This window comes from Gymnoscopelus microlampas (assembly GCF_963454915.1).
Source record: "Gymnoscopelus microlampas genome assembly, chromosome: 11".
In the NCBI taxonomy this organism is placed as follows: domain Eukaryota; kingdom Metazoa; phylum Chordata; class Actinopteri; order Myctophiformes; family Myctophidae; genus Gymnoscopelus; species Gymnoscopelus microlampas.
Window position 1 is genome coordinate 46,213,386 of NC_139948.1, and position 23,082 is coordinate 46,236,467.

At 41.6% G+C, this 23,082-nt stretch overlaps 1 protein-coding gene across 5 annotated transcripts; it reads right to left on the minus strand.

Moving 5' to 3' along the window:
* Positions 1-708: 708 nt before the first annotated feature.
* On the minus strand, positions 709-20,381 carry slc25a19 (solute carrier family 25 member 19). Of its 5 annotated transcripts, XM_084072908.1 has the most exons (8): positions 20,276-20,378; positions 18,005-18,073; positions 8,771-8,870; positions 7,532-7,687; positions 6,279-6,449; positions 5,018-5,201; positions 4,610-4,740; positions 709-3,995 (listed from the first exon to the last, which is right to left on the minus strand). In XM_084072908.1, exons 2-8 carry the CDS (start codon positions 18,037-18,039, stop codon positions 3,816-3,818), a joined length of 957 nt encoding a protein of 318 aa, XP_083929034.1. In that variant the 5' UTR covers positions 18,040-18,073; positions 20,276-20,378; the 3' UTR covers positions 709-3,815. The 5 variants fall into 5 exon arrangements, with proteins under 5 accessions (XP_083929034.1, XP_083929035.1, XP_083929036.1 ...); XM_084072909.1 differs by lacking the exons at positions 18,005-18,073; positions 20,276-20,378 and adding an exon at positions 10,569-10,662 and having other exon boundaries at positions 8,771-8,943; XM_084072910.1 differs by lacking the exons at positions 18,005-18,073; positions 20,276-20,378 and adding an exon at positions 10,569-10,643 and having other exon boundaries at positions 8,771-8,940.
* Positions 20,382-23,082: the final 2,701 nt, after the last annotated feature.

Consider the following 23,082-nt stretch of genomic DNA (forward strand, 5'->3'; position numbering starts at 1 on the left):
TTCCTGTCCTGAAGATTGCTCTGCTGCCACCTACTGGAGGTTACTTTAAAAAAGGGTAGTAGTTCACCCAAAAAAAAAAGACTTATTTTCTATCAATTTACACACGCACCCCATGAATTAAGCCTTGAATTCATGGAGATCTTTTTCCTAAGCCATTTAATTTGATGACCGGCGGAGTCTCCGGAGTCTCCTATTGACCGATAACCGATAAAGTTGTCCTTTATCTGCTGATCTACCTTTAAAGCTGCAATACGTAACGTTTCTCTTCTACCCTGGGATTTAAACCCGGTTTCCTGCTGACATTTTTTACCATTGAGCTAATAGAGCCTGCCTGATTGCTGGGGATAAATTTAATCTAAATGTCTCAATATAAGAGCAGAGAGACAAAATACAACCACTCCAATTATATACTGTAAGTTATATTGTATTATCATACTCTTGCACAAAATTATATTTTATTCATAATAAAGGACCTAACCAATTGTATTAATCAAACTATTGTACATTTACTTTGTACAGCTTTGCACTTCACTATGAATTCAGTACAAAGGACCCCAATTGAAATAAGCCATAGGCTTTTTAATCCTATTTAGTTGACCTTGTATTTGAACTGTACTTTCATGAGCAAACTTCTAAATAAAGTATTCAATCAATCAATCAATCAATCAAAGCACTCCTATTAACACCTTATTTTGCCAAAGTCAAATCTGTTGTTTTTCTTTTTTTTAAACTTTATTTTAAAAATAACAACATGAGAACATGTTTTTAAAGTCCACAGTAGACACATCGGGGACAGTCACTTATGACACTGAAATAAGTTTTAAACTAGTAGCTCAATCTTTAGTGACAGTGCAATAGGCAGTTCCCAAACTGGAAATGATTTTTGGGGGGTCCCCATATGATTAGCTTAATGTGCAACATTGTTATCTCAATCAACAGTAAACAAACCAACATACAGTATAAGTGTATACAGGGTATCTGCACATTTCTATAGTTACAATTTAATGACTTTTAAGACCAAATTGGCCAAATTGTCAAATATTATGTAAGAAAGAGAAAAACATTGTGAAAATAGCCGAAATTGGCTATTTTCACAATATGTATCTGTGGAACCGAGTCAAACTAAATGTAATGCCTCAACTCCTGCAATGCCAAGCGCTTGTCAGGATGGGGGGGTCCTCATTTCATATATGATTCTTTTGGGGGGTCGCGGCCTGAAAAGTTTGAGAACCACTGCAATAGGCCAGGTGTGCATACAGTACAATCTGTTCAGGAACCAAGTGCTATCCTTTGTCCACATATAAACAATACACAATAAATATTACCTTTAGAATAAGTGTACAGATATGTTCTCTATGCACACAATATATGATACAACCCAAATGCATTATTATACAGCATGTTTCCCCGCATAAGAAAATAAATGTCACGAAAGGGGCAATCCCTCGAGCCATTTTTATGCAATTTAGCAGGCTTTCCCATTTTTCCCATCACAATATCGTCACTGTCGGGTGGAAACCTTGTATGTCCAAAACGGTTACTTTTCAGGAAATGGATTTTTTTTAAATCCAATGTAGTTATTTAGTCACAAGCTAATACTATTGTAAAGCCCCCGTCTGTGGGTATTGTAAAGCCCACAGACAGACTTGACCACTTACACAAAAAAGCGTTAGACTAGTTTTGCTACTTTAGTATGACACTGTTGTATGACAACGAAGTGCATTCATTTACGAAAAAAACATACAACGGTGAAACATGGAGATATGAGGTTTCTGACCGACAGCAATGATATTTAACCTGAAACAGGAGTCAATAATGGCCCAAACTCTCCCTTTATCAAAACACCAAACGAGTGCATTACTTTTGGCAGTTCTGACGTCAAATATAATTTCAGTAGGATTCAAGTGTCACAAATGCTATACCTAGAAAGAAACACAGGCGATGTGTCATCTTTAGATTTGAGCTAAAAAGCATTATTTTACACTTTGGGCTATTCAAAAATAGCAGATATACAAGCTCATATAGGATGAGGTACATGAATATGTTATCGAAGATGAACTGTTAAGATACATTTTCTAGGTATTAAAATGCTGCAAAATTAGATGATGAGGTACACAAATATGTTATTATGGAAGAGAACTCGACAACCCTTTATCCATTACCCTGGGAATGCATCCGTGTCATTTTAGCTATATACTTAGCAACATAGGTTTTTCAGAAAACTCTTCAGAAAAATAGCAGATATACAAGCTCACTTTGTGCCGCGAAAATCTTTAAATGTTGAAAAATTTTGAATAATTTGTCCATATATATTTTTTTTTACATAAATCTTCTCTTCTGGGGGTCGCAGGCTGGCACAAAACATTTTCAGATGGGGGTCCGCGGCAAAATTCCTATAATTTTGGGGGTTCTTGGCACGAAAACATTTGAGAACCACTGATTTAGAAGGCATTTGTAGAGTCGGCCTCAGGTCTTAATGGGTTAAAATGCTGTGCGATTAGATGAGGTTCACAAATATGTTATTATGGAAGAGAACTTGACAACCTTTTAGGTGTTAAAATGCTGCAAATAAAATGAACAACAGCGCAACGAAGGCAATGCTGGTACAAATACAATATGTCTATGACTAAGGAACAGTTATTTCTAATAAGCAGGATGTAGAGTAGGGATGGGACAATAATCGTTAAAAAAACACGCTCACAATAATCGTATCGCAGAGAATAAAGTTGAAAATATAAAATAAGAGTGTATATAGATATACAGGAGGCACTGCAAACATGATTTGACCACTTAATGTAGCTCACAGCGCAAGTTCAATAAAGAAGATCACTGAGTTGTTATGTTCTGCAGACTGACCGCAGATTGGCAATCTGCAGTCAGACCGCCAATCTGCAGGCAATCTGCCAACCTGCAGTCAATCTGCCAATCGGCAGTCAGCCAATCAGGCGGTTGGACTCCGCCTTTAAATATCACTGCCTCTCTCACTGGTCATTCTCTTCCCAGCATGCAGCAAGCAACCCACCTCCAACCCGAAACTCCACCACATCTCAAGCGCTAGAGTTAAGAAGGAAGGAGGGTCTCCGCACCGCCACCACCAGCGTCTAGACTCCTGGGATTCTCCCCATCATTCATTTCTCATACCTATGTACAGGGGGGTTGTCCCTATGAAGCATATTCCATACTATGTATGTTGCATATGTATGATAAATGTTAATGGAGTCTAACCGCCAAAATGCTTACGTCAAAGTGCCTATTCAATAAATTCCCTTTTACAACAACTCGATCTCTCTCTTATTGAACTGTATATGTAAACAAATCGAAAGAAAAAAAAAACGAATGGACGACCCTGAAACAAATGTTATGATACGTCTTATCTTTTACAATGACGCCGACCCAGTGAAGGGGCCGCGTCCACAGATAGTGCCTTTGAGCTGCCAGTGTCTTTCTGCCTTTTGGAGAGGCGCTCCGCTCATCAATGTCATATGTCATCCTCCTGGCTGTGTCTGACAACCCACTCATTTACGCCCCGACTTATCTCAACCATGAAAAGTCCATGTTGACGTTGTTTCAGCTTATTTTAGCGTTATTTGTGCTAACACAACGTTGGAGCACAGCAATGGTTGATAGCTTTGGGAGGGTCAGTAAATGGTCCGCTCTGGACATGATATCCAAAGCACTCCTCCGCTCATACAAAAAAAAAATCTGTGGACACAGCCCCTACATCTCTGATGCGTCTACGTTGTGCAATATTTATTCAGATTTTCCATCATAAAAAAATGTTCATGTACATTTTTATGAATCAAGAGTCCTTTTGCTTAGTGGCTCCCCTTGAGGCCTTGCATGGCGTTGAGAAAGAACTCGTACCAGAAGAAGGTGAATCCGGTCGACAGTGCGGCCTTCACCAGGCTGGGGGACAGGCCTTTGAAGAAACCTCTCAGGCCTTCATCTTTGGCTATTTGTAACCCGCAGTCTACAAAGTTTCTGTAGCTGCGCACCTGCATGTGAAAAACACATGGAAATACATGGATACACATTGATTCGGGTTCTCAGTCGCCATGACTACTTTCAATCATTTGGATTCCATAGAGTCCAACATGTCTTTCTCTTGAGAAAAAAACAACGGAGGATCCGGGCACTCAGGAGTCATTTTTTTAAAGTATTTATTAAAAGGCAACTATCAACATGTTTCGATCTCGGATGGTCTTCATCGGGGCAAAAATGTCTTTCTCTTGGCTTTCTCTAAAGAATGATTTATGCTTTGTTGCACTTCGATGTTGTAACCCGAAAATGGTCGATTTACAAGCTCACAACACATTGTGCTGCGATGCATTGTGAGCTTATAGATCTGCTATTTCCTGTGCACGACAGTACCTAAAACATCATAGTTTTACATATTGTGCAAATAGTTTAGGAAACAGCGCTAATGTGTGTGTGTGTGTGTGTGTGTGTGTGTGTGTGTGTGTGTGGAGACTCCTTTCACACCATTTCACAAATTGGGACTTACACAAAACGTTTCAGTTGTGCGATTTTCTTTTACTTTAATCCCACATTATAATCCCTGAAAACATGTGTACTGTTAGGATCAGAGGGACAGTGCAGACATGCGTACCTGTCCAAAGTGAACTCTGGCCTCCTCGAAGCCGCCGACCTGCAGTCTCTTCTTGAAGAGGTCCAAGGGGTAGGTGAGCGTTTTGCTGATGACCCCGGCACCACTGCCACATAACAGACTGCCCAGGGACCCTTGGATAGAGATCACAATTAAAATACATAGCTAAATTAATGATCGTTCATCTGGCTAACTGGATTTAATCCCCACACATATAATGATAGTAGAATTGCCAGAATTTTAACGGCCACGTTAACGCAATTGCAAAGTCAGCCTACTGTGACCTTTAGAATAGGATTTAAGAATTTATAGCAGCTTTCACACATGCACTGTATTCACGCTGCCTTCTCCCGGCCTTGAGTTAAATCTGCTTCTGGAATAAAGACCACTTATTTTTTTATGTGTACTGACCTTTAGAGCTGCCTCCTGTGCTCATTAGCGGGGCCAACAGCTGTTTGAAAACATTGTAGAAGAAGAACGTCAGGCCGGCGTAGGGAAACACTGCCACCAGTGTTGGAACCAGGCCACGGTAGAACGTCAACACTCCCCCTGTGTGGTACATGCTGGACACCGCATGTCTCAGGTTCCTATACACCTGGAAATTATCATAATAGTTAATAACATCACCACCAGAACGCAGTAGAACGTCAACACTCCTCCTGAGTGGTACACGCTGGACACTAGTGATGAGCGGGCCGACCCGTAACCTGCGGGACCCGCGGGTCAACCTGCGGGACCCGCGGGTCAACCCGCGGCGCGGGTGGGTCGAGTCAGGATTTCAGAGGCAATTGAGCGGGTCAGCCTCTCACACGCATTTTTTTTCCAAAAAATCACATGCTCTTGTTTGAATACACCTGGGGTGTATACTTGAAGATAATTTTCCTTCATGATTTTACCGATTTTTCTTTACCGCGGGTCGCGGGGCGGGTTGAGCCATAGATTTATATATGGGTTCGCGGTTCCGTGGCGGGGCGGGTCATGAAAAAACCCGACCCGCACATCACTACTGGACAGTGGACACAGCCTGTCTCAGGTTCCTATACACCTGAAAAGTATTATAATAGTTAATGACATCACCACCAGACTGCGATAGAACGTCAACACGCCCTCACTGTGGTACATGCTGAACTTCTAGAAGTCGGTACTCCCCCAAGGTCATTGCGGTCTGCTGACCAGTTGAAACTTATCGTCCCAATGACACGTTTAAAGATCAGCGGTGACCGAGCCTTTTCAGTAGTAGCACCCAAATTATGGAATGAGCTCCCCTCCCATATCAAACTGGGCCCCACCGTCGAGACTTTTAAATCTCACCAAGTCCCACTTATATACCTTGGCTTTTGATCCCGTTTGAGAGTTCTGTGATCTTTGAAAATTTGGAACTCTTTGAAAGTGGTTGGAATTTTCTTTTTAATATTTCTGGGAATGATTCTTTTTTTTTAATTGGTCAGAAGTTTCAGGGACCTTTTTGAAAATTCTGAAATTAACATGTTGCCAATAACGACCCAGAACAGGTTTAACCCATTTAGACCTGAGGCAGATTTAAAAAACGCCTTCTAAATCCTGTATTAATCCAATATTGGATTAACACTTTTCCTTAAGTAAAACATTCAAGTACTTTTTCCACCACTGCCTATATGTCCCATGGTGTTAGGTGCGTCCTGTTATGTCCCACCTTGGGTTCTCCCTGGGCAGCGAAGCGTGTCCGTAGCGTGTCCAGCGGCTGGCAGACCACCGTTGCCAAGCAGGCGGACAGACCGCCGCACAGGAAATGCGCCGCCGGCGTCCTGCTGTCGAACGACGTGGTCTTATGGACGACCTCGGTCATGCGCTCGAAGCTGGCAAACTGCAAGGCAAACAGACGGTTTATACTCGGGTATTAAAGTTAGGGTACGTGATTTTCTTTGATTAAAATATTAAATAGCTGTTAAATAGCTCTATATGCTGATACTCATTGTTCTCATTGCTATAGAGTGTTTGTTCAGTAACACAAGTCTCCATGTCCCTCCAGCTCTTTATTAAACAGAAAATGCATTTTCAGGTCGGGATACCAATTTTATCCAATCAAGATATAGAACTCAGTCAGGATACAGATTAAACAAGTGAAATTGGAAGTGATGACACAAAGAAATTGGATACAAAATTGGAACTGGAACATGTTCTCACCTACCTGAACATTTATTTTCTATTTAAGAGCTGGAGAGACAGGAAGACTCCTGTTACTGAACAAACACTCTATAGCAATGATTACTATCAGAATATAGTGCTTTAACCTTTTAACAAAAAAAACGTTTTGTTTTAACCAAAAAATATCACTACACAACTTTTAAGGCAATGGAAACCTTTTGTTAGACCGTCCCAATCTGTGATTTGTGAAACGGCGTGAAAGGAGCCCCCCCCCACACTAGCACTCTGTTTCCTAGACAATTAACACAACAACCTATGTTCCTACTGTTCTACATACATACATCCAGTTGTAGAAATGACAGATTGAGGCTTTAACCTTTGCTTTTATGAAAATCCATAAGGGTTTTATGGAAGATGCTGGCAGCTTGTGAACATTAATTTACAATTAAACAATACAGTATTCTATTGCTAGTAGTTTGGCCCATTCTAATACTCTTTAATCTAATAAAAACCTCAGAGGCACTTGCCAGTCGGGCAAGTACAGGTCATGTTCTACTTGCCCAAAGGTCATACCCACTTGCCCGAAAAGTAAATTGTGATAGGTAAAATTGGAATTACCGTTAATTTTCTGTTGTGTTTATAGCTAACTAAAGACAGAACTCCCCACTCAAATGAATTTGCCCTCTGCTATTTTTTAGGGCAACCTAAAAAGCAAACTCCACCTGTCCGAATGTTTTCTTTACTTGCCACGGGCAGTCGGGAAACCGTTAAGTGTCTGTCAACCCCTGGCACAGTATATACCTTCACGGCTCCATAGCAGACAGACAGTAGCTGAGCAGGGACGTGACCCTTCCAGAACGCAGGCAGTCCCTCTTCTCTGAGAATGCAGCGTGACGCTTGGAATAAACCCCTGTATTTACCCTCCGGACTTCGAGACGAAACTCTCTCGATCTGCAACTGTGAATCAATACAGATAAACAGGACCGTTTGTTGGACAGGCCAGCATCATATGTATGATGAGGCATTATTTGGTTATGAATACAAGTAAGACGGGCTGTTATTTGTCCATGAACAAATTATGTATGGCATTCTACTCCTCCTCTTGCCACTTGTTAAATATATATATTATTATTTAACCATTCTGTTAATTAGGGTTTCATTTACTCAAAGCACAATAGTTATTACGGTTTATTAAATGGTCATAAATAACAGGGAAATGCATATATTTGAGTCAAAATAAGGTAACGTATTCCTATTCAGATTCAACACACATTCATGCCTGTATAGCTGTGCGTAGACAATAACTCAGGGGGAGCCCGGGATCGAACTGGGAACCTTCCGTTTCCCATGCAGCCGCTCTAGTTCCAGAGCCATTGCCGCCCCATGTACGTTTTTTGCTATTTCACGAATCTGCTATAACAAGCACACATACGTGCATTCATTAGAGTGTGCTTTCTCACATACATTAAGAAAAAGATTATACAGAACATAAACATCTGGCCATGGCTCACAAACAAAACTTGGGGTGTGATTCCTTCCTGAGCTGCATTCCTTCAACAAGCACATACATGTAGGACACACACATTGACAGGTGTGTATTTGTCCATGTGTGTGTCTTGTACGTATGTGCTGTACGAAAGGAGCACTACAAACAAACTACACAAGGTTCTCAGCGTGCAAACGAGGCACTTGAGCCTTGTTTGTTAGATGTGGGGCGGTAGACGTGGGACGGCAGTGGCTCAGGGGTAGAGTGGCCGGATGGCAACCGCAGGGTTCCCAGTTCGATCCAGGCCTCCCCTAGAGTTAGTGTCGAAGTGTCCTTGAGCAAGACGCTGAACCCCTAACTGCTTCCGATGAGCAGGTTGGTGCCTTGCATGGTTTCCTCCACCATCGGTGTGTGAATGGGTGAATGTAATGCACAATCTATGTAAAAGCGCTTTGGATAAAAGCGCTATATAAATGCACCATTTACCATGTGCTTCTCTTTTGTCTCTATCAGACACACACCAGCAGTAGCAGTTGTTATTATTATATTCTTACCTGGAATCTGATTTTAAGGACATCCATCGGGCTGATGAGGGCTCGGGTGACCATGCCAGAGGCTGACCCAGCCAGGGCTGCCTCCTCTGGGGTGGGAGGGGTACCCTGGGCCCCTGGGTCGTAGCCCACCATCTCTCCTGCACAGCAACAGCCTCAGCACTCAGCACACACTACTGAGAGAAATCATATAATGTCTATTTATTCATGGCATTTTTTGGGGGGGATGATGTTAGCTGACTAACTGATGTTGATGTATGTTTTATTACAAGGTCATAAAAACCCTGCTGGACATAATGTTGCTTTGGATAAGCAGACCCATCAGCTTCGTCACAGTTAATATAAATAGTTACATAAATTGCACCAGATGTATGCAGCAGATCTGCGTATAATCAACTTCAATAGCTCTATTTGGAAATAATGTATGATTTTAGTTAGAGTCAATATGACACCTCTGTGAACATAGAATGTGTGCAAGACCAATTACCAAGAAGACGTCATTACAACCATAATGTTATTTATCTGATGAACTGTATGTATTCCAGATTATTGTTAATGCTGAAACATATATATATATATATATATATATATATATATATATATATATATATATATATATATATTATGCAGCCCTGTTTTATGAAAATGAATCCATTGTTTGTGAGCCAACACTGTCTCTAGGACAGGTGGTTCTCAAAGTGGGGTCCGGGGACCACCAGGGGTCCTTGAGGGGCTTCCAGGGGGTCCCCATACAAATGATGGATAGATAGGAACCAAATGCACCCTTACAGTATGTGGCTGTAACTCTGAGAGTGTACAAATGGAACCAAGTGGACCCTTACACCCAGAGTTATGGTGGTCTGTGGTCTAATACAGGGGTTCTCAAAGTGGGGTCCGGGGACCCCCATGGCCCTCTATACAAATCCGCTATTTAAAAAAAAGATCTTGACATTATTTAAAATGTTTGAATATTTTGTTGTTGTTGACATTTTTAACACCACACATCTTGTATGGGGGTCCTTGGCACAAACTCTTTGCAGATGGGGGTCCGCGGCCAGATATACAATAATTCAGGGGACCTTGACATGAAAAAGTTTAACCACTGCCTGAGCCTGACACAGAGGAGCACCTTGACTTGACTGATAGGAAGCAAGCTAAGCTAAGCTAACAACAACAGAAACCATGGATCATACGACGGTCCTCTGTCACGACAGTTCGGAATGAACTTGAACCTGGTGTTTGCACTTTCTCCCCTTTTGGCCCGTACATCTACATAAAGGTTCAGATTTTAAATATAAAGTGCTTTCCCCATGGCCACGGATGTTACAATTATGTTCGGGCCATAAGAAATACCCGCATCTTCCGTATTGTTCAATAAAAAGCATTTTAATCCGATCGGTGAACATTTTCTCTGTTTCCTCCATACGCTTTCAACCACGCAACCCTGTTGGTTAGGAGGTGTATTGCAGTCTGATAGATTATAACTCTATGAGAAAATGGCCACCAATCAGATTAAAATGCTTTTAATAAAACAATACGGAAGATACGGGTACTTTTGAGGACTCGTACACAACTTTAACATCCGTGGCCATGAGGTAAGCACTTTATAGTTGAAATAAGAACGTTTATGTAGATGTACACGCCGTAAATGGAGAAAGTGCAAACACCAGGTTGAAGTTCATCCATGACTGTCATATATAACAGTCATGTTTCAGGGCTACAGCAACAGAAGCTTTAAAAGTACAAACATAACGATACGCAGAATTACAGAATAGTGTTGGATAAACGTGCATTCACTGACCTTGTTGTGAAAACACCACATAAACACAATGCACGAAAAGAATGATACATTAAAGCTGAAAAAAATCCTCCCAAGTCAAACCCATAGAATTGTTACACCCAAATATTGCAGAGGCTCTGCTGCCGCCTACTGGAGGTTCATTTAAAAGCAGGGCAACAGATCATTTTTAAATCAAGGGTCTTCAACATTGACGTTTTTACTTATAAGTGGTTAAATGACTGAAAATACACATTAACAAGAAATCCAACATGATAGTGCTGTCTAACAAGTCTATTAATCTGCAACACAGTTGTATGTGGGGGGGGGGGGGGGGGGTCCCTTCATCTCTCTCTCAGCAAGGGGGTCCTTGGACTTAAAAACGTTGAAGACACCTGCTGTTTTAAATGATGGATATTCAAATAATGTGGGGTGGAAAAAAACGGCATTTATATGTTACAATTTGGCATTCTCATACACAATACATATGTTTAATACATGTTGGAAAAGGGTTTTGAGCACCTCCACTCTGCTGTACAGTCACCTTTAATTTTACGCCATTTCCATATAATTATATGAAAAAACAAACTGTTATTGTTGACTAGTATGTAAATACTAAAGTTGTCCCTTAGCTGCTGCCCTACCTTTAAGGACCTAACCAATTGTATTAATCCAACTATAGTACATTTACATAAGACAGCTTTGCATGCCTATTAATTCCTGATCGCTTATGAAAGTACTTTGCCAAAGTCAAGTCTGTTTATTTACTTTATTTTAAAAATAACACCATGAGAACATCTTTTTTTAAAGTCCACAGTAGACACATCGGAGACTGTCACTGATTTACGTTTTAAACTAGTAGTTCAATCTTTAGTTACAGTGCAATAGGCCAGTGGTTCCCAAACTGGGACATTTTGGAGGGGTCCCCAGATGATTTAATGTGCAATATCATTTTCTCACTTAACATTTAACAAACCAACTTACAGTATAAGTGTATACAGGGTATCTGCACAAGTGACCATTTAATGACTTATAAGATCAAATTGGCCAAATATTAGGAAAGAGGCAACATTTTCCCAATGTTTATCTGTGAAACCCTACCTGAAAACTGAAATCTGAAAACTCCTACAAATCCAAGTGCTTGTCCGGATGGGGGGGGGGGGGTCTCCAGTTCAAATATGATTATTTTGGGGGGTCCCCAGTTCAAATAGGATTATTTTGGAGGGCCGCGGCCTGAAAAGTTTGAGAACCACTGCAATAGGCCAGGTGTGCATACAGTACAATCTGTTCTGGAACCAAGTGCTATCCTTTGTCCACACATAAACAATACACAATAAATATTACCCTTAGAATAAGTGTACAGATATATTCTATGCACAAGATCTATAATACAACCCCAATGCATCATTATACAGCATGTTTCCAGCATAAGAAAATAAATGTCACAAAAAGAGCAATCCCTCAAGCCATTTTTATGCAATTTAGCAGGCTTTCCCATTTTTACATTCTAAATCATAATATCGTCCCTGTCGGGGGGAAACCAAGTCCAAAACGGTTACTTTTCAGGAAATGGAGGGAGAAAAATTGATCCAATGTAGTTTTTTAGTCACAAACTCTTGTTAATACTTTTCATTGGTTCAATATTTGTAAAACCCACAGACAGACTTGATCACGCTCAGCTAAATTAGCCGATGTAGAAGCTCACAATGCGCGTGAGCTTGTAATTCGACTAGTTTTGCTACTTTTGTGTTGACACTGCTGTATGACAAAGGACTGCAGTTATTTACAAAAAAAGTTAAACACATACGTTGAAATATGGAGATATGAGGTTTCTGCCCGACAGCAACGCTATTTAACCTGAAACAGGAGTCAATAATGGCCCCAACTCTCCCTTTATCAAAACACCAAACAAGTGCATCAATTTTTGGCAGTGCTGACGTTAAATATAATTTCAGTAGGATTCAAGTAATCACAAATACTATACCTAGAAACACAGGCGATATGTAGAATGAGGTACATGAAAATGGAAGATGAACTTTTAAGAGCCATTTCTAGGTATTAAAATGCTGCACAATTAGATGATGAGGTACACAAATATGTTATTATGGAAGAGAACTCGACAACCTTTTAGGTATTAACCCATTAAAACCGGGAAAGCATCCGTGTCATTTTAGATTTTAGCTATACATTTAGCAACATAAGAGTTTTAAAAAACTCTTAGGATTTAGAGCAGTGGTTCTCAAAAATAGCAGATATACAAGCTCACAGCGTATTCCCTCAGTACCATGCTGCGAGCTTGTGCATCTGTTATTTTTGAAAAAATCTTGAACGTGTAATTTTGCATTTTCTTTTCACATAAAATAATAACATATCATTTTGGGGGTACGAAAAAAATTGAGAACCACTGATTTAGAAGGCATTTGTAGAATCGGCCTAAGGTCTTAATGGGTTAAAATGCTGCACAATAAGATGAGGTACACAAATATGTTATTATGGAAGAGAACTCGACAACCTTTTAGGTGTTGAAATGCTGCAAATAAAATGAATGACAGCGCTACGAAGGCAATGCTGGTACAACATATCTATGACTGAGGTATAGTTATTTGTAACAAGCAGCTCAGGATGTAGAGCTGCCGCTGGGGAATTGGAAGGTTCCCAGTTCGATCCCTGGCTCCTGCTGGGTTAGTGTCCATGAGCAAGACACTGAACCCCGAACTACTTCTGATGAGCCTCTGCCGTCTGCAGTGTGTGAATGTGTGTGTGAATGGGTGAATGTAATGTAACATTGTAAAGCGCTTTGAGAAAGGCGCTACATAAATGCACCATTTGCCAAATAAAGTTGAAGATATAGAATAGAGTGTATAGATATACAGGAGGCACTGCAAACGCTTATGTTTGACCACTTACTGTATATGTAAACACCCGATAACAAATGTTTAACAGTCTTATCTTTTACAATGATGTTGACCCGGTGAAGTGTGTAAGGGGCCGCGTCCACAGATGAGTGTCTTTTGAGCTGCCAGCGTCTTTCTACCTTGCATTTCCTATGGTACAGACTTTCTGTCATGCATTTCTATGGCAAAGCAGAAAATAGTTCAACTTTTGGAGAGGCACTCCGCTAATCACTAGTCACATTTCATCCTCCTGGCTGTGTCTGACAACCCACTCATTTACCACCTGACTTTGAATCGTTATCTCAACCATGAAAAGTCCATGTTGACGTTGTTTCAGCTTGGTTATTTGCTCATACAACGTTTTTTCTGTGGACACGGCCCCTAAATCTCTGATATGTTATGCAATATTTATTCAGATTTTCCACTATAAAATACGTCCATGTACATTTTTATGAATCCTGAGTCAGTTTTCTCAGGGGCTCCCCTTGAGGCCTTGCATGGCGTTGAGAAAGAACTCGTACCAGAAGAAGGTGAATCCAGTCGACAGTGCGGCCTTCACCAGGCTGGGGGACAGGCCTTTGAAGAAACCTCGCAGGCCTTCATCTTTGGCTATTTGAAAACCGCAGTCTACAAAGTTTCTGTAGCTGCGCACCTGCATGTGGAAAACATGGAAACGATACACATTGATTCCAGTTCTCAGTCGCAACATCATTTGGATTCCATAGAGTCCAACATGGCTTTCTCTTGACTTTCTCCAAAGAATGATTCATACTTTTAGTTTCACTCCGGTGTTGTGAGTGCTGTGATGCATTGTGAGCTTATAGATGTGCTATTTTCGGTGCACGACAGTGCCCACCCAAGTATAAATCAGGCATAACCCTAACCCATGCAGCTGGTAAAGTCAAACCCTAGTAACAATACGTGTTAAAGGTATTTTAAGATGAAAGAGTATTGGAATTGGTCAAACTAGCAATAGACTACATGTTCAGAATCATCTGCTGGGAGGATGATTATGATCTCGGATATTTCATAGAAACAAGAGGTTAAAACCTCAATCTGCGATTTCTTCAAATGGTTGGCCGTAGTGTATGAAGAACAGCAGGGTCATTGGTTTGGAATGATAATACCTAAACATCATATTGTGCAAATAGTCTAGGAAACACAGCGCTAGTGGGTGTGGGGGGCTCCTTTCACACTGTTTCACAAATCACAGATTGGGACTTGGCCTACACACAACTTTTCAGTTGTGCAATTTTCTTTTGCTTAAATCCCTGAATACATTGACATTATAATCAGTCAAAACATGTGTACTGGAAGGACCAGAGGGACAGTGCAGACGTGCGTACCTGTCCAAAGTGAACTCTGGCCTCCTCGAAGCCGCCGACCTGCAGTCTCTTCTTGAAGAGGTCAAAGGGGTAGGTGACCGTTTTGCTGATGACCCCGGCAGCACTGCCACATAACAGACTGCCAAGGGACCCTTGGATAGAGATCACAAAGAAAATACATAATACGTAACAGCACACCTTTAGAATAGGATTTAAGAACTTTTAGCCGCTTTTTCACACATGCAATGGACTTCATGCTGCCTGCACCCTTAAGTTAAGTCCGGGAAATGTCTGATTGAGCTCAAAACGGCTCAATGTGTGAATGGACGCTGCGGTGAATTTACAGTACATTGAATGAGTGGACATGTTGATGATGCTTCTATTGTTCACGAGTGAGGAGCCTCCCCTCCTCCCGAGGTGTTTGGGGAGAGAGAGAGAGAGAACTGAAAACCTGTTCATTCATTCTGCTTTTTATTAGCATTTGAGTTGGAAATATTCGCAAAGAGAAAACTTCCATGATCAATGGATCATAAGCGAAACAAAACATAAAGTCTCTTTACTACTTCAGTAATTGTAGACAAAGAGAAGGGCTTATCTCTCCGCAGGATTTAGAAAAACAACTTGTCCATGCATTCATCTTCAGTAGACTTGACTACTATAACAGTGTCTTTATAGGTTAAAATAAAAATTACGATCAGGTACATACTCCTGCCAGTGCCCTTGAGCAAGGCAGTGGCATTACATCTGGAGTTGGTCCCTGAGTGCAGCATGGTGGCTGCTCACTGCTCCTAAGTATGAGTGAAATGCAGAAGACGTGTTTCCCAAAGAGGATTGGTTCTCAAACTTTTTCATGTCAAGGACCCCCAAATTGACACTTATTAGCCCGTGGACCCCCATTTGAAAAGATATGCCAGATATGACCCCATAAGAGAAGATCTTTACGGCTCTAGCAGTGATTCTCAACCATTTTAATTTCAAGGACCCCCAGTTTGACATGCATTAGGTTATGGTTAACTATCCATAATTTAGCTGGGGACCCCCTGGAACTCCCTCAAGTACCCCTGGGGGTCCCCAGACCCCACTTTGAGAACCAATGGAATAAAGAACACCTTTTTATTTTATGTTATGTGTACTGACCTTTAGAGTTGCCTCCTGCGCTCGTTAGCGGGGCGAGCAGCTGTTTGAAAACATTGTAGAAGAAGAACTGCAGGCCGGCGTAGGGAAACACTGCCACCAGTGTTGGAACCAGGCCACGGTAGAACGTCAACACTCCCCCTGTGTGGTACATGCTGGACACCGCATGTCTCAGGTTCCTATACACCTGGAAATTATTATAATAATGAATAACATCACCTAAGGCCCCTTTTCCACCGGGGTTGAACCGGTTCTGTTCTTTTTTCCCCACCTAATTTTGTTTTCAGTTCAGAGTGTTTCCACTGAAAATGAATTGGTTCAGAACCCTAAAAGTTGGTTCGGAACTGGAACCAATAAATACTAGATGCGATTTAAACAGTGGCAAAGTGAAAAATCATCATTAAAAAAGAAAAGAAAAGTGAAACTGTAACTACCTTTGACGATTGAATTTCGTCAAAGGCGACAAGCTCGCATTTGAGTCACATTTTCACTTTTTTTTTTTAAATGTAAAACTCTGATTTTGGTGAATTATTTATACTTTTCATGTTGCCAATAACGACATGCCTTAAACAGATTTAAAGTGATTAGAAGAATGCAACAACTGACAACAATTGTACACAATATCATATAAGCCCAATCGAACAGATGTGTTGACTAATGACGGTGGAACACGTTGTGACGATGGTGTTAGGTGTGGCCTGTTACTGTATGTCCCACCTTTGGTTCTCCTTGGGCAGCGAAGCGTGTCCGTAGCGTGTCCAGCGGCTGGCAGGCCACCGTGGCAGAGCAGGCGGCCAGACCGCCGCACACGAAATGCGCCGCTGGCGTCCTGCTGTCGAACGACGTCGTCTTGTGGACGAGCTCGGTCAAGCGCTCAAAGCTGACAAACTGCAAGGCAAACAAAGCCACACTTTAAGCCAATTTATACTCGGATTAAGGCAACTGAAAAGTGAAACAGCGTGAACCCCCCCCACACACACACTTTCCTAAACAATTAACACAATATGTAGAATTTATGTTGTTCTGGTATTAACATAATATGTAGAATTATGACCTTTTGGTATTATCGTTCTAGAGTCTAGAGACCTATGTTTCTGCTGTTCTACATACAGCCATCCAGTTGAAGAAATAACCTTTGCTTTTATGAAATATCTGAGTCCATGAGGGTTTTATGGAAGATGCTTGCAACTTGTGAACATTAATTTACAATTTAAGCAATACAACATGTATTCTATTGCTAGTTTGACCCAATCTAATACCCTTTAATCTAATAAAAAAAATGACTGAAATCAGAGAACATTAATCCATGCAGATACTCTGTGTGTGTATAGTACAGTATATACCTGCACGGCTCCAAAGCAGACAGACAGTAGCTGAGCAGGGACGTGACCCTTCCAGAACGCAGGCAGTCCCTCTTCTCTGAGAATGCAGCGCGATGCTTGGAATAAACCCCAGTATTTACCCTCTCGACTTCGAGACGAAACTCTCTCGATCTGCAACTGTGGATCAATAATATAGACAGGACCGTTTGTTGGACAGGCCAGCATCATATGTATGATGAGGCATTGTTAGGAACTGTACAGCAGTTTTTTAGTACAGCAAAATGTACTGCTCTGATTTCTAAGTATTAATACAGGCTGTTATTTGTCTATGAACAAATTATTTTTGGCCTTCTACTCCTCTTGCCCCTTCCAATGTTTAAAAAAGAAATGCATTTACTCAAAGCACAATAGACATATTCTGTATATTAAATGGTCAGAAATAACAGGGAAATGCATATATTTCATATCATATGTTACCTTATTAATCAAATAAGGTAACATATTCATATTCAGATTAGACACATTCATGCCGAAAGGAGCACTACAAAAACTACAAGTTTCTCAGTGTGCGAACGAGGGCGAGGCACTTGAGCCTTGTTCGTTAGATGTTAGATTCTCTTTTACCTCTATAGACACATCAGCAGTACCAGCCAGTTAGACATGCATGCTGTTATTATCTTCTTACCTGGAATCTGATTTTAATGACATCCATCGGGCTGATGAGGGCCCGGGTCACCATGCCAGCAGCTGACCCAGCCAGGGCTGCCTCCTCTGGGGTGGGTGAGGCACCCTGAGCGCCTCCTGGGTCGTAGCCCACCATCTCTCCTCCACAGCAACAGCCTCAGCACTCAACAGCTACTGAGAGAAATCACATGACTTTATAATGTCTATTTATTAGAGTTGTTCTGATAACGATAACAGTAGCGGAAAGGCTGCCGATACTGCCCAAAATGCTGGTATCGGTATCGGCGAGTATGCCAGTCTATGCCAATCTGATACCATGTCATTTATCACACGATGATATTTCATTTACAATCATATTTTGAATGCTTCAGTTGATGTTGCACGACTGTTTTATACTCTTACTGTACTATTCACATTGTTACTAACGTGTAGCTGCACTTTAACAATCATTAATGGAGTTTTTATTTATTTCCTAGATCAATGGTTCTCAAACCTTTAAATTTCAAGGACCCCCATAACGTGTAACCTGACCTGCAAGGGTCCTATAAAAAGACAGAATACTCGACTGGTTGTTTAACCTGATTCAAGACCCGCTGTGATGGTATCCAAGCAGGAGGTAAACCGAGATGGCCCTTGGCAATCTAGGGAGAAGGAGAATCAATGGGACCGAATCCGTGGAAGTATAATACTTGGGTTGTAAAGCCAGCCACCTGGGATCCGTATTGCTGCTTCGTCTCCTAGAGGCAGTCGATGTTGCCGAGTACCGCAGATGGATCTGAACTAACCGGGGGGTTCCTTTGCCTTTTATGTCGTTGGCTGCGGTGCCGGTGTCATTACGGTGATGCCAGTCATATTCATATATGGAGCCCCCGGTGTCAGTCATGCCCAAAGATAGGGTCTATGTCTCTATGATGTCAGGATTGGATGTTTCGGTTAGCACCATATATGGGGCTCCGGGAGGGGGTCTATAATGTCAGACATTTGCAGGTCAGTTATCTCCATATATGGGGATGTCGGGCTTGAATAGGTCATTTATATCCCTATATGGGGTTCCGGGCATCCTGCCACGGTCTACCTCGCGGTGGTGGCCATTTACAGGTCCATTTGCTTAAAATTCTCTACTGGGAGCTGATATACAGTGTACGAACTTCCCTTCCTTCTGCTCCATTTGGAACCCCCTCAAGGGACCCAGATGGTCCCTGGACCACACTTTGAGAACCACTGTCCGATTTCTTTTTTACATTACACACTGGTTATCAGATCGGTATCGACCGATACGGAAATGTGAAGTTGTGAACCTTGCTAGATTCCTTTCTCTATCAAGAAGTGTGTGTGGGTGTGCGTGTGGGTGTGCGTGTGTGTGTGTGCGTGTGTGTGTGTGTGTGTGTGTGTGTGTGTGTGTGTGTGTGTGTGTGTGTGTTAGAACTTGACACTGGATCAATTAGCCTCTGTCTGATGCATCATTCTCTTCTCTGTGATTATTGTTACAGTAAGTTTACATTGATGCTGAAACTATACATTATGCAGCCCTTTTATATGATAATGAATCCATGTGAGCTAACATGAACATTAGCTGTCAACAGTGGTGTAAAGTAAGTAAATTACATTTACTCAAGTACTGTACTTAAGTACACTTTTATGGATTTTTTATTTTCAATACTTTATACATACTATATACTACTCCACAGTCTCTATCTCAGAGGCAAATATTGTACTTTTTACTCCACTAAAATTATTTGACAACTTTAGTTACTTTGCAGATATACATTACTATATTATAAAACATACATTCATCACTTTAGCCTGATTTTAAACATAGGCTATTTGAAAATAGCCTATCTATGTATAGACCCCTTAACAGACGACGTCATACTGGCTGCGTGCAGTCAGTATGCGCGCAACGAAACCCATTATATCAGGTCTCGTTAGGACGCGTCTCACTAGCCAACACACACAAGAGGGGGTTGGGGTGTGCTGAAACCAGTGCACCCCGAAACAGGTTGGGAATTGATTGCGTGAAACAATCACCTGTGCGTCCAGGCTCAATGTTAGTAAACAAATAATTGGTCTATACATAGCCTATGTATTCTCAACACAGGCCTTTTACTTGGAACAGAGTATTTTTATATTGTGGTATTGCTACTTTTACTCAAGTCAAATATCTGTTCTTCCACCACTGTATATGCTAATCCATGGGATTACACACACACACACACACACACACACACACACACACACACACACACACACACACAGGAGCACCTTGACTTGACTGATAGGCAGCCAGCTAAGCTAAGCTAACAACAAAAGCTTTAAAAGCCCAAACGTTACAGAATGACAGAATATTGTTGGATAAACGTTGCTCCACTGACCTCCTTGTTGTGAAAACAGCACATAAACACAATGCAGGAAAAGGATAATACATCTAAGCTGAAATAAATAAATCCTTCAAGTCAAACAGACTGTAGCTCTCACCCACCATAGAATAGATAATATATCTAGAGAACGGACGGCCCGCCCTCACCTATTCATTTCAATGAACGTTGCTCACAAGCGCATGACGCACCCGAAAGTACCTCTACTTCCTGGATTGGCTCCAATATCGGAGCCAATAGAGCAGGCGCACTAGCGTTTCAGACGGTAGAAGCATGCGCAGTAGCGTTAAATGCGTAAGTATTGCAATCTCAGATTTGACCACCAGGCGACGGTTGCTTCACTGTCCAGCTGCAGTTCTGGGGGCTTGACCATAGGGCTAGACGCTTGACCATACCTCTATGCGCTTGACACGCCCACACAGTACACACCCCTTTTAACACGCCGTTTTTAAGGCAGTTGGCAATCCAGTTTAGAGGTGCATTACAGCCACCAAGTGGACTGGAACTGGAACACCAACAGGAGATTATTATGTAGAAATGTAACCAAAATATATATAGGCTTTGCTGCCACCCTGTGGCGATGAAGGAAAACAGCAGCCCAGTGTAAATACCAGACTTGTCTCTCTGTATTCTATGATCCTATAGTTTACTGAGTGTTCACAAATAGCAGATGTACACGCTCGCAGCGCGGCAAGAAGTGCCGCGTTTTGAGCTTGTAGATCTGCTATTCTTGAATAGCCAACTGATAAATGGATAAAGAGGTTAAAATTATCTTGATGCTGTATTTTACTGGGGACCCCCTGGAAACCCCCAAAGGACCCCTGGGGGTCCTCTGACCCCACTTTGAGAACCAATGATCTACCCAACGATGCAACGAATGGCACTTGATGTCCCATGGGTGGACCTTATCACCACGGGTCATGGTCAAGGTCAGAGAGAGAAGGACGAGGCTGGCTGGGTGGGCATTGTTTCAGGCACCTGGAACTAGCAGCAAGCAAACGGACACTGTGGGAGCCAACCAACTATAGGGCTGGGCAATATGACTTAAAATCAATCAATATCACGATTATATCAAACTTTTGCTTAATTCCGGTTAATGCACGATTATAAACAGTGTTCCAAGCCGACCAACGCCCTTGAGTAAGTAAGTAAGTATATTTTTTATTTTATTTACCTTTCACAGAGAGTAAAGTAAGTCACAAAGTGCGTCACAGGTTTAAAAACATATTAAAGCATATCACTGAGTTAATTACTGCCACGCCTAATGATCCAAACAAACTCTATCCTACATTTCATATTATTAGATTTATTGGGTACAAAAAGCCTAACTTTTAAGAGGACATTAACATAAAGTGGATCATTAGCAGAACAGGCATTTAACCTCGCAGCAGAGCAGTCAATTATCATTGTCGCCCACCTTATTATAACAGTCCAATAAAATGACAATGTGTCTGAGAGAATACAACAGAGATCTTTTCTTTTTTTATTCACAGCTACTGTGTCTGCAAGCAACAGAACCATGCAAATGACATCAGTCATTTAAAAAGACAATTCCTGGTTGATTAAACATACAATAATCAACAAACTGTTGGGGGAGCGGGGGACTGTTGGGGGGGGGGGGGCAGACGGAAAGACAGACAGACAAGAACAGACAGAGAAGAACAGAGAGAGAGAGAGAGAGAGAGAGAGAGAGAGAGAGAGAGAGAGAGAGAGAGAGAGAGAGAGACTGACTGACTGACTGACAGAGGGAGGGGCGGTAAACTTGGCTTTTTGTAAAATACATAAATAGTAACATTTCTTTTGTACAAAGCAGTGGTGTGGCAACGCACTCAATGTTCATATTTACAATTAAAACAATGTCAAGTGAAAACCTTCATTATACTCAACTGATACAGTGACCAATAAGGATCTGAAGAAACAGACATGTCCATTATCCAATCACAAGCTGCAGGGGGAGGGCCAAAGTGAGAGGTGTGTGTGTGTGTGTGTGTGTGTGTGTGTGTGTGTGTGTGTGTGTGTGTGTGTGTGTGTGTGTGTGTGTGTGTGTGTGTGTGTGTGTGTGTGTGTGCGTGTGTGCATGCATGCGTGCGTGCGAGCATGCGTGCGTGAGTGCGTGCGTGTGTGTGTAATCTGTGTATGTGTGTGTGTGTGTGTGTTTGTGCGCGTGGGAATGAATGATAATGAATTTATTTGTATAGCGCTTTTCTACAAAGTGCTTTACAGAAAAAACGATAAAATGAGCAGTGAGATAAAAGAGATAAACAGCAAGTTAAACAAGTTAAATCAAAAGATAAAAATAACGTTAATTAAAACAATAACAGAGAAATTACAACAATTGTAAACTGACATAAGAGGCAAAATACACTCAAAAACAGGACTTGACATAACAATATATTTTCATACAGTGATTTAAAGATGACAGTGACTTTGCTAGCATCAGATTCAGTGTTTCTCAATGTCTGGTCCGGGGACCACCAGGAGTCCAAATGGACACTTATACCGGTCTGTAACTCTGAGAGTGTACAAATGGAACAGATTCCATTTGTACACTACAGTAAATAAACAATGAGGATTTTTACAGTGTGGCTTGAGGTCCCAGAGATTAAGAAAAAATAACAGAAAATGGGGGTGCTTGAAATGAAAAAAGGCTGAGAAACACAGCCTCAGATCCTGAGGTTGGGCGTTCCGAGATCCTCAGGTTGGGCGTTCCAAAGCCTACAGGACCAGGTACCCGGCGCAACAAAAGCCTGACCAACCCCCCCCCCCCCTCCGATGAGGCGGTAGTAAAGATCAGACTGCACACA

Coding starts and splice junctions, on each gene's coding strand:
- slc25a19 (XM_084072908.1), bottom strand. CDS start 18,039: ATGGTGGGCTACGACCCAGGAGGCGCTCAGGGTGC. Junction 5,202..6,278: donor CTGCCCAGGGAGAACCCAAG/GTGGGACATAAC, acceptor GATAATTTCCAG/GTGTATAGGAACCTGAGACA. Junction 4,741..5,017: donor CACAGGAGGCAGCTCTAAAG/GTCAGTACACAT, acceptor TCTCTATCCAAG/GGTCCCTGGGCAGTCTGTTA.